General features: G+C 41.4%; 1 protein-coding gene across 1 annotated transcript in view; it reads right to left on the reverse strand.

Annotated features, from left to right (window-relative positions):
• Window positions 1-12,481, reverse strand: part of col12a1b (collagen, type XII, alpha 1b) — a 169,951-nt gene that overhangs the window by 129,122 nt on the left and 28,348 nt on the right. Inside the window, exon 13 of the mRNA XM_079645353.1 lies at window positions 11,590-11,862. Coding sequence (XP_079501479.1) covers window positions 11,590-11,862 — 273 coding nt within the window. The remainder of the gene's footprint in view (window positions 1-11,589; window positions 11,863-12,481) is intronic.

Below are 12,481 nucleotides of genomic sequence, written 5' to 3' on the forward strand. Positions count from 1 at the left end.
AATGAAAGTCACCTGGAACAAGAGCAACACAGAATGAAAGCAACGGAGAATTTAAGTAACGTAGGACAGGAGTAACGTAAGAAAGGAGTAACGTAGGACAGGAGTAACGTAGGACAGGAGTAACGTAGGGCAAGAGTAACGTAGGACAGGAGTAACGTAGGACAGGAGTAACGTAGGGCAAGAGTAACGTAGGACAGGAGTAACGTAGGACAGGAGTAACGTAGGACAGGAGTAACGTAGGACAGGAGTGACGTAGGACAGGAGTAACGTAGGGCAAGAGTAACGTAGGACAGGAGTAAAGTAGGACAGGAGTAACGTAGGGCAAGAGTAACGTAGGGCAAGAGTAACGTAGGGCAAGAGTAACGTAGGGCAAGAGTAACGTAGGACAGGAGTAACGTAGGACAGGAGTAACGTAGGACAGGAGTAACGTAGGGCAAGAGTAACGTAGGGCAAGAGTAACGTAGGACAGGAGTAACGTAGGACAGGAGTAACGTAGGACAGGAGTAACGTAGGGCAAGAGTAACGTAGGACAGGAGTAACGTAGGACAGGAGTAACGTAGGACAGGAGTAACGTAGGACAAGAGTAACGTAGGACAGGAGTAACGTAGGGCAAGAGTAACGTAGGGCAAGAGTAACGTAGGACAGGAGTAACGTAGGACAGGAGTAACGTAGGACAGGAGTAACGTAGGACAGGAGTAACGTAGGGCAAGAGTAACGTAGGGCAAGAGTAACGTAGGACAGGAGTAACGTAGGACAGGAGTAACGTAGGACAGGAGTAACGTAGGGCAAGAGTAACGTAGGACAGGAGTAACGTAGGACAGGAGTAACGTAGGACAGGAGTAACGTAGGACAAGAGTAACGTAGGACAGGAGTAACGTAGGGCAAGAGTAACGTAGGGCAAGAGTAACGTAGGACAGGAGTAACGTAGGACAGGATTAACGTATGGCAAGAGTAACGTAGGACAGGAGTAACGTAGGGCAAGAGTAACGTAGGACAGGAGTAACGTAGGACAGGAGTAACGTAGGACAGGAGTAACGTAGGACAGGAGTAACGTAGGACAGGAGTAACGTAGGGCAAGAGTAACGTAGGGCAAGAGTAACGTAGGGCAAGAGTAACGTAGGACAGGAGTAACGTAGGGCAAGAGTAACGTAGGGCAAGAGTAACGTAGGACAGGAGTAACGTAGGGCAAGAGTAACGTAGGGCAAGAGTAACGTAGGACAGGAGTAACGTAGGGCAAGAGTAACGTAGGGCAAGAGTAACGTAGGACAGGAGTAACGTAGGACAGGAGTAACGTAGGACAGGAGTAATGTAGGGCAAGAGTAACGTAGGACAGGAGTAACGTAGGACAGGAGTAACGTAGGACAGGAGTTTTGTGTCTTATGAACGTAGATTGTTCTTGATATGATTATTTAATATTTGGTCAATTAAGATTGTTTATACATCTTCACGGTCACCTGTATATTTGTCTTACTTTCTAATTGCTAATTTAAATTTTGAGATGTTTATATTTTAGAATAGTTTATTTTTACTCTTTTAATTAGTTATTATGTGCAATGCCTTGTTTTGTTCTATTCTGCTGCAACAACAAAACATTCCCAAATTGGGATTAATAAAGTACATTTTATCTTAATTTATTGTTTCAAGGTATTTCGATTTTTCGGAGCAATAATCTCAAGTTTTTTAAAGATAAACTCACAAATCAAATTCCCTAAATGTCCTCCCAGACACAAAACAGTTTCAATTTATTTCGCAATACTGACATTTAGGGAGAATGTCCTTAAGGAAAGTTTAAAGAAGAGTCCTTATCCTGACCACAAAGGGATGATTTGATTCTGGGGAAATTTAAACAAATATTCCAAATCAACTTGAGTCGGAAAAAAGACGATCAAGGAGATTGGCCTCAGTTCGACACACACCATGAGTTTTCCAATGAATGGACCCAAAAGTAAATATTTCTTAAGGATTCGTTCCCTGACTTTGTGAACAATGGTGGCTTAAAATTCCGTACATTTCCTCCCAAAAACAGATGTTTTAAATCTCAACTGTAAGCCATTTGTCTTCAGTATACCATAAAGGCAGTGTGGTTGTTTTTTCTTGAATTCCTTCCATTATCTTAATTTTCTTGTCCTTGAAACAAAGGAACAATTTTTCAATTTTGTAAAGTGGAAACTATTAAAAAGGCCGGGGAGTGGAGAGAAGAATTGAAGAAGTCTCCACAGCTATAAAGGGCAGAGACGCCTGGAGAACAAATGCAATATTTGAAATATTTCTGAGGGCATTTCGGCTTCATTAGTGAGTTCAGAGCGTGCGGAGACAGGAGCCGAGGGAGAGGAGAGACATAAAGCATGTCGGGAACTCAAAGTGTCTGCGACGCCCACGAGAGGAAGAAATGTCTTTATTGGGTTTTATTTATTGGACATCTTCATCGGTTCAGAGCTTCCTAGATGTCATTTTACAGTTTTACCTTCTAGCCTCTAGAGACTAACTTCATAACTTGCTTTCTTGTGGGTTATGGAATATGTGTTTTAATATCCCAATGTTTTCAGTTTATTACTTCGGTCATTTCTGTGGTTTTGGCATAGAGGCTTTACTTGAAATAGCAGCCGATGATGGATGTTAAAGCGGGACACTTTGGGTAAGAATTATACTAAGATTTATGCTAGTTATCTATCTTCTGTTCTCTCTTCTATATACGTTATATTTACAGATGTTGTATTGTGGTCGTCATGGAAAAAAAGGTATATTATAAAGGCATGTTTCTTTGTCTTATTTGTTTTACACTGTATTTAAAAATATGTATGGACAAACGTCAATAAGTCAACAAATTAAAAAAATAATTCCTACGTGATTTTCTTTAAATATCCAGTTTTAAGACACGAGTATATTCTCTTTTTGTTTGTGCATTTCTCAGAGATAAAGATCCTTTTGCGCAGGTTAGCTGTTCTTTCTGCCAAAGTAATATCTTATGATGTCCATTCATTTCATCCTGAGTCCAACTAACCCAAAACAGACCCTAAATCAACCCTTGTTGTGTTGAGTAACTGAATCGCATCGCTATACAAAAATGTGCTCACTCAGAAACTGCTTCGTACTGAGAGTTACATTACAAACATCATGACCTCAACTCTCTGATGGCTGCAGCTCACAGAAGCCAAAACCCTTGAAGATGTATTTAAATAAATATATTTTCCCACCACAGGGGCTCGTGTTTCTGCAGGCAGACATTCGATCACTTTCCTATACAGACACAGGAAATATTTGTGAAAGATGGAAAAGGAGGAGGAAGAGGGGGAGGCATGTCAGATTATAATATGTTCTGGAATTATAGAAGGTGACAGCATGTACAGTGGGAAATAAAGTTTACACAACGTGATGATTAGCAAAGAATATCACTTCCCGCTATATAATCAAGAAAGTGAGCATCAACTTGTGCCAACTGATACAGATCCTTAAAAAGAGAGAGGATAGGAAAGCAGAGGGCTCTCCGAATATGTTTAAATGTCTTAATAAATGAAAGCAGAATGAATATAACGCTGAACGCCGGATGAAAAGTCACGTGGGAACAAAGTCACGTGGGAACAAAGTCACGTGGAAACAAAGTCACGTGGGAACTAAGTAACTTGGGAACTAAGTCACGTGGGAACAAAGTCACGTGGAAACAAAGTCACGTGGGAACAAAGTAACTTGGGAACTAAGTCACGTGGGAACAAAGTCACGTGGGAACAAAGTCACGTGGGAACAAATTCACATGGAAACAAAGTCACGTGGGAACAAATTCACGTGGGAACAAAGTCACGTGGGAACAAAGTCACGTGGGAACAAAGTCACGTGGGAACAAAGTCACGTGGGAACAAAGTCACGTGGGAACAAATTCACGTGGGAACAAAGTAACTTGGGAACAAAGTCACGTGAGAACAAATTCACGTGGGAACAAAGTAACTTGGGAACTAAGTCACGTGGGAACAAAGTCACTTGGGAACAAATTCACGTGGGAACAAAGTCACGTGGAAACAATGTAACGTGGGAACAAAGTCACTTGGGAACTAAGTCACGTGGGAACAAAGTCACGTGGGAACAAAGTCACGTGGAAATAATGTAACGTGGGAACAAAGTAACGTGGGAACAAAGTAACGTGGGAACTAAGTAACGTGGGAACTAAGTAACGTGGGAACAAAGTAACGTGGGAACAAAGTCACGTGGGAACAAATTCACGTGGGAACAAAGTCACGTGGAAACAAATTAACATGGAAACAAAGTCACGTGGGAACAAATTCACATGGAAACAAAGTCACGTGGGAACAAATTCACGTGGGAACAAAGTCACGTGGGAACAAAGTCACGTGGGAACAAAGTCACGTGGGAACAAAGTCACGTGGGAACAAATTCACGTGGGAACAAAGTAACTTGGGAACAAAGTCACGTGAGAACAAATTCACGTGGGAACAAAGTAACTTGGGAACTAAGTCACGTGGGAACAAAGTCACGTGGGAACAAATTCACGTGGGAACAAAGTCACGTGGAAACAATGTAACGTGGGAACAAAGTAACTTGGGAACTAAGTCACGTGGGAACAAAGTCACGTGGGAACAAAGTCACGTGGAAATAATGTAACGTGGGAACAAAGTAACGTGGGAACAAAGTAACGTGGGAACTAAGTAACGTGGGAACAAAGTAACGTGGGAACAAAGTAACGTGGGAACAAAGTAACGTGGGAACAAATTCACGTGGGAACAAATTCACGTGGGAACAAAGTCACGTGGAAACAATTTAACGTGGGAACAAAGTAACGTGGGAACAAATTCATGTGGGAACAAATTCACGTGGGAATAAAGTAACTTGGGAACTAAGTCACGTGGGAACAAAGTCACGTGGGAACAAATTCACGTGAGAACAAATTTACGTGGGAACAAATTCACGTGGGAACAAAGTAACTTGGGAACTAAGTCACGTGGGAACAAATTCACGTGGGAACAAATTCACGTGGGAACAAAGTCACGTGGGAACAAAGTAACTTGGGAACTAAGTAACGTGGGAACAAAGTCACGTGGGAACTAAGTAACGTGGAACTAAGTAACGTGGAACAAATTAACGTGGAAACAATGTAACGTGGAACAAAGTAACGTGGAACAAAGTAACGTGGAAACAATGTAACTTGGGAACTAAGTAACGTGGGAACAAAGTCACGTGGGAACTAAGTAACGTGGGAACAAAGTCACGTGGGAACAAAGTCACGTGGGAACAAAGTAACTTGGGAACTAAGTCACGTGGGAACAAAGTAACTTGGAACAAAGTAACGTGGAAACAATGTAACTTGGGAACTAGGTCACTTGGGAACAAAGTCACGTGGGAACAAAGTAACGTGGGAACAAAGTCACGTGGGAACAAAGTCACGTGGGAACAAAGTCACGTGGGAACAAAGTAACGTGGGAACAAAGTCACGTGGGAACAAAGTCACGTGGGAACCAAGAAACGAGACAATTTCCTCCTATCCCAAACTTTGACTTGCTTGATTATAACATCACGTATAGCATCCAAAATTGACCGGCATTACAAAATATTGAATGTACTGTATACGTCATACTTTTGAGAAGTTAAACACCAGTAGCTGTTTTTGATCACGGGGAAATAAATATCTCTCATATAAAGTGGAGAAATAACCAATGCTCATTCTAGTGCTAATGGAGATCCTGATAAAGACATTCTGTAAAGACTTTTAATTTGACTGGTTGCATTACTTTCTGACTGAGAAATCACATCAAACTTTATGTTGCTCTGGATGTGTTTGACTTCATTAATGTGCAAGTATTAGTGTATTTCCGTGTGTGTTTTCAGAGCGGACGTCACTCAGTCTTCACCACAAGGACGCTGCTGCAGCCGCCATTAGCTCGAAGCCACTGCCAATTTTTAGCTGCTTCAAGGAGCACTGTCTCTCAAAGCTGGGAGCCAAGTCTGGAGGAGAATAACAGCCACAGACAGTCTTCAGATGCAGAGTGGAATATCTTGCAGTCTGCGGACCTCAAATGCACTCAGACCTATTTTTCCAGAATCAGTGAAGAGACAAATCTGAACAAAACCGCATGAAATGTGATGATATTTCCACGGTTTGCATCCATCTATCTGATCAGCTTCAGAGAGAGATGTTCAAAAAGCTAAACGTCTTGTTTTGGACAAAACTGCCTGGTTTTGAAGACAAAGCAAATCCATGTATGGACATCTGAAGACGCTCTCCAAAATGTTTAAAGTCGGAAAACGTGTTTCTGAACTGGGTTAACAATAAAAAAGTGGAGGAAACAAAATGAAGTTTTTTTACATTTAACAAAGCAAATCAATATATGGAAATGTCAAGAAGCTAAAAAGGATTGTTGGATCTAGAAAGCCTACAAATACATATCAGACTATCGCATAACTTTAAGTAAAATGTTCTCTCCACACTGAATCCATTAATGCATTTTACTGTTACTTTTACAACCCTGCTTTGTGCTCGAAGACTAAGGAGACATTCCTACTGAGTCTGATGGGTGAGACTTGCAATCTGCCCATGTTTTTAATCAGAGAACACATGTTTTATGGTTCAATGTACACTGGACATGATATGCAAACATAGCCAACAGCAAGAAGTAGCTTACTAATAAGTTGTCAGTAGCCGTTTTTAACTCCCTTGCGATCTCCCTCAAGCCAGCTGCTTCCTTACTTGGGGTTTTGTAGTAAAAAATAGTCATGAACGCCTCATCTCAGTCATTCCTGATGCATTGCAACGTGAGTGACTACGATAAACAGAAACAGGAAGTCCGAAAGAAACACGAAACCTGTGTCCCTTGCAGCCAGAGGAAATTCCAACAAAAAAATGCAATCAATTATATTTAGTAGCTGACACTTGTTTGCATTTGGACTTTAAAAGATGGAGTTGCATATGCAAAGTTTCCATTAAGTAACGTCACGTCATAGGGGTCCAAAATCTAGAAGTCCTGCTTAATATCAACGTTTGTGGGGTCTTTCCAAATGAGTATGGACTTGGTGACAAAAAGCAGATGCAGAGTCTTTACAGTCCATCAGCTGCAGACAGGTTTACACTAACGAGCGGAACAGTTCTCATTTATACAAATGTCATCAGACTTTATCCGAGGATCTGCTGTGCCATTTGTTTGACCGAGTCTCCCGGGAGCATTTATACGGTAATGTTTGCCCTGAATTCCCTTTGATTTATCTCCCAGAAAGCATTGCAACATGCTGCTTTTTTTGGCACGTGGGAAAGTTTTCCATTTTAACTCTAATTTGGTCGTCAACAGAAATCCCCTTGTGCCCAGACACACCTTCATATGTGCTCCTACTGTACAGTAAAGGGTTCTACAATAAGAAAGTGTGCGCTCACAGTATCAGGGCAGTTTTCCACTGGTTCAGCCCGGCATGTGAGGGAAACAAAGGTATGAACTGGACCTTGAACGCAACACGGTGGAACCAAAATGCCCTTTCCTGTGCCAGTAGGGGAAAACCTGAAGCAATTGGGAAAAAGGACACAGAGGAGGTTGTATTGAATGCACGTGGACAACACCATTAAATTCCAGGCAAGCCTTTACAAGCTGGAAGGAAAATCTAAGAAAGAGGGACAAGAAATTAAGAGACGGGAAAAGAGAGGAATTAGTCAAAAATATGAGGGTAGATGGGAAAGACATCAGGTGAGAAACAGACACATGGAGACGGAGACATAAACACAGGAAGACAGAAATAGGAATGAGTCAGTCCTCCCCACTCTGAGCTGCATTCCTGTCCGGTCTTGCTGGTTCTCATCTCTACCTGCTGATGTGTCCACTTTTACTTTTACTCTCACTGACTGGGCCTTAAAAAGCTCTCCGCTGTGTGAGAGGCGCCAGTGAGCAACCGTCACCGCGGGCCACGTACAAAAACACATACGAGTGATACAGGAGCTTCAGATTGATTATAATAAGGGGAAATATGGAGGGTGCATTTCAAGCTTGTTATGTCATTAAGTCACTGGGCTTTTATTAATCAACTAAGAGCGGTTTGAAAATGTTTCCAATTGACTTAATTCATTTGAAAAGTGGGATTATTAACACATGAATACTGTGTAATATATTTGTACATATATATTTCAGAAGTACAAGCACAAGTTTCATTTTTGGGACGTATTTCATTATACTTTTTGAACTAGCTGAGGGCCGATTCAAAATGGGACGCATTGGGTCCCCGGGCCGAAGTTTGGACACCTCTGACCTACACTCATCATAAGAGGGTTAGGTCTAACCTGATGGGATTTGAATCAACCCTTCATGTTTTTAATTGTCCCTTTTAACCGATCTTGAACCAGCACCTCTCGCCCTAATTGGTCCATACTTTAGTCCTTTGGGGTTCGGAGACCAATCGGACCATTGCACCAAATCATGGCTGTGTGTTCAATTAATCAAATAGCAAGTGCAGATCATTACGGACTTCTCTCTTAAATGAACGGTAGCTTCTTTTTGCCACTAGTTTATGAATTAGATCGTGTAAAAAATGCATGTATACATGTTATTTATGGTGCTGTGAGACCAGGGAAACCACTATTGCTAACATTAAGTAGCCGAGGTGGCTAGTAGGAAAACTATTCAGCGTTTTCTACAATCTAAGAGCTCCACGTGGTACCAAAAGAACATTTTGCCACACTAATGAACTCAAAACAGCACATGTAAGTACAAGAAGTACACCATTTGAAACACAGCATTGGTTTTTATCACGACTAGCATGAAACCTGAAGAAAACCAACCTCCAATGGCGAAGAGAAAGGCCTAGAAACTCAGGTTTCACGACTCAATGTGCAGAAAGTGTGCTGTTCCTCCAGACATTATCCAGAGATGCTACAGCTTTATTAAGTAGCTTAGTGTGACAGGGATTATGTCATATGTTTGCAAAGACTAAAGCTGAATGATCTCAACCCAATTGGTGTAGATCTGTGTGCAGGAAGGACAGACAAAAGCTAAGAAAATAGGGCCCAGATTGTAAAGAAATTGATTATATTTCACATCACGCCTTTTTAAAACGACATCTTTCATCTCCTTCCTCTGTTTTCCTTCTTCTCCTGTGTTTATTAGTCCTCTCCTGTAACAATAAGCCTCTCTGGGGATTGAGAGTTACATCAAAAAGAAAGCCATGTTCAAACATTAACCTGCATCGAATGTTTGCCCTGTTTGTTTTTACAAGCCGGTTTTTGTAGATCTTCCAGGACTTATTCATAGCAATTAGAGCAAACCTCAGACATTAGCTGTGGTTGTTGCAGCCATAACACAAAAGCATAAAGAAAATCCCTTAATCTCTGGGATCAGCGGGTCACAGCTGCGTGCCAGAAATAATAACTAGCTTCAGAATGACCAGACTTTATTCTACGTGTCTGCGTTCGCTGCGTTGACAGATGTTAGATGTAACAGAGAGATACCTCTGTGTTTATTCACTGTATCTGGTAGAACGTGCATTACTCATCATTTTAATAGGTTTTGGAAAGTGTTGCTGTGCTTTTGAGGTCATAAACTCGCACTTTCTGCTGAGATGCATCTTGATTAAGAAAGAAATACAAAATCTGTTCTTTTAAGCCTCAAATAAAATATGTTTTTATGAACAATAATGAATTCAATGACTCCACATGAAGGGAAATTGTTGCTTAAGATTAGCAACCAATATGGGAGTTTTTTAAGCCTCTTTTAGCTCCTAGTTTTGCTTCAGTCACAGTCACAGTGTTTCCAGCAGCAAACACACTCTAATAGACCCCAAAGATACTTCCTGCTCATCAGCAAGGTTTTAAGAGACAAGCTGGAGAAGGAAGTGATGTATTTAGCAGCTAGAGAGAAAAGCAGTTTCTGTATAAAATGAATATGTTGCTGACGGGAGGATTAGCGAGTGATACCGAGCATTTTGTTTTGCTGCACATTTAAGGTCTGGTTTAGTCTCATTACCAAACAGCCATCATACACAGTTAGAGACCGGCTGGTAAAGAAAGTAAGTTTAGCAGCTAAAGAGCAAAAAGTGTTTATCAGGAGTTAGTGGAGACCAAGCTATAAAGGGAGGCTATGGGACTCTAGCTGAACACTAACACTGGCTTGGTGTCTAACTGCTTGGTTTTTATGAAACGCATCACTGTAGAAATTGGAGGAGAAGTTTGTCTTTCAACGTCTCAGGCTCTGTCAGCGCCTTTCTGCTAGAAAGAGATGATATCTGAACAAAGGGCCTCATTTTAAAGAGACTCTGAAAGTCTCAGGAACAAAGATTCTCTCTCTTTTTGATCCATTTCTATAAAAACCTGTCTGAAATTGAGCTGATCAGATTTTGGCCACTTTATGATGTCATAACGATGTTTTGTCTTGTGTAACCATTAGCCAATCAGCAACCAGGGTAACCCCCCCCCCCCTTATCACCTGAATCTCCTCCTCGAGCAGTGGTTCTCAACTGGTCAGGCCTCGGGACCCACTTTTTCCTAAGTCAATAGATCGTGACCCGAAATTTTGAACCACTCAAATCTATTCAACAAAAAATCGTGCTGTAATATTTATACGCTTTTCAGCATACCATAATTAATGAAAGTGAAGTACAGTGCATATATCCCTTACATCCCTTCACAGAACTGAAGAATGCTTTTAAAAAGGTTTAATGAGATGATGGAATCAAAGCTGAACTATATAAAAAGGCACACATGCTGAAAACCCAACCCCAGCAGGGGGGTCTGGGGGGATTCTCCCCCAGGAGATTTTTAGAAATACTAACAAACTATGCATTCTGGTACACTCTGAGAAGAAAATAAATAAATGTATTACTACCCGACATATTAATAATATTTTATGCCATTATTTGTTTTTCACTTAGTTCTGACAGCTTGGTGTTCCACACAGAGAGAGACTAAAGAGGAGAGAGTCTGTGAAATACTTTAAATTGTGGGTAAGGGGAGATAGCCCCCATTGTTCTGTGACCTGTCAATCATCAAACCAGGGATCATATTTCATTATGTGTTCATTTTTATCTGAAGTTGTACCCATGGATGTATAAAGAAGAGTTTTACCGCAAAGTTATTCTCCGTGGGGACTTCCGGCTAGAATCTTGATTCTGATTGGCCAGAAGACTCGAAAAAACATCAGCAAAGATGTTTTATTGAGAAGATGATAACTACGTGACAGACGTTTTCAAAACCGTTTATGATCTCTGGTACTTCCAATCCAACGCCGACTGCTTGCACAGCATTAGAACATCGGGCATTCAAAATAAAAGTTATTTTTTCTGCACTCACACATCCACTCAAAACGGGTCCGCGACCCACTTTTTGGTCGCGACCCACCATTTGGGAACCACTGTCCTAGAGCACCATTGAGTTCTTTGTAACCAAATGTCTCTCAGAGGGGCGTGGGGAGGGGCTCCTTATTTTCATCTCAAGTAACAGACAGAGAATCAGCACTTTGGAAACAGGGCTGAAACAGAGGGGATTATGGGTAATGCTGCAATGATCTGTTTGGTGTTTCAGCCAATCAGAGACAGGCTTTGTATATATCTGAGAGCTGTGATACATTGATGAAACACGGTATGATAGGGGACCTTTAAAACATGAAAGGACTGTCTTACCTTCTAGCGTGGTTCCTCGTCCCTCCAGAGCGTCGCCCGTGCCTGACGGGTACCTGGCGCTGACGGAGATCTCGTACTGGGTCCCCGGCTGCAGGTTCTTCAGGAGCGCCGCCCTGTTGTCTCCCTTCACCGACACTTCCTTCCTGGGACCGCCGGCGGAGGGTTGGTAGGAAACACGGTACTGCTGAACACTTCCAGGAGCCGGCTCCCAGGAAACCTTCATGGAGGAAGCGGTCTCCTCGAACACCCTCAGGTCCCGAGGTGAGCCTTTGGCTGGAAGGAGAGGAAGCAAGGTCAGAAACTGAAGCAGAGAAGAGAATCGGTTTTGGAAAGTCTGGTTTTCTTGTGTTTATTTCTTGATATTGACATGTTGAGCTTTCTTGAGAGAAATAAGATAAGATGTACTTTATTCATTTTTTTGTTGCAGCAGCATAAAATAAAACGAGGCATTGCACAGTAACACATTAAAAGAGTAGAAATAAAAAATCCTCAGGTCCCGAGGTGAACCTTTGGATAGAAAGAACGGAAACAAGGTCAGAAAATGACGAGAACCGGTTTTGAAAAGTTTAGTTTTCTTGTGTTTATTTCTTGATCTTGACGTGATGAGCTTGCTTTAATGAAAGAATCAAAAACGTACGATCAGAGAAACTTGCTTTCCAATTCTCATATTGTAAGTGACCAACAACGCTTCTTCGGAGATGGGATTGTGTTTTGGACAAGAAGCGTTACTTAAATCGTACTATACTAAATTTCTGTTTTATAAATAAAATAGTGTAAGTACAGTCAAACTTCTTTGCAAATTCTTGGTCACAATTTTTCTGGAAACCATGACATTTACCATTAAGAAAACTGATTGGAAAAGATAGGACGTAATGGATCATCTTACATGTCC

Source organism: Notothenia rossii (genome assembly GCF_949606895.1).
Source record: "Notothenia rossii genome assembly, chromosome: 8".
Taxonomy (NCBI): Eukaryota; Metazoa; Chordata; class Actinopteri; order Perciformes; family Nototheniidae; genus Notothenia; species Notothenia rossii.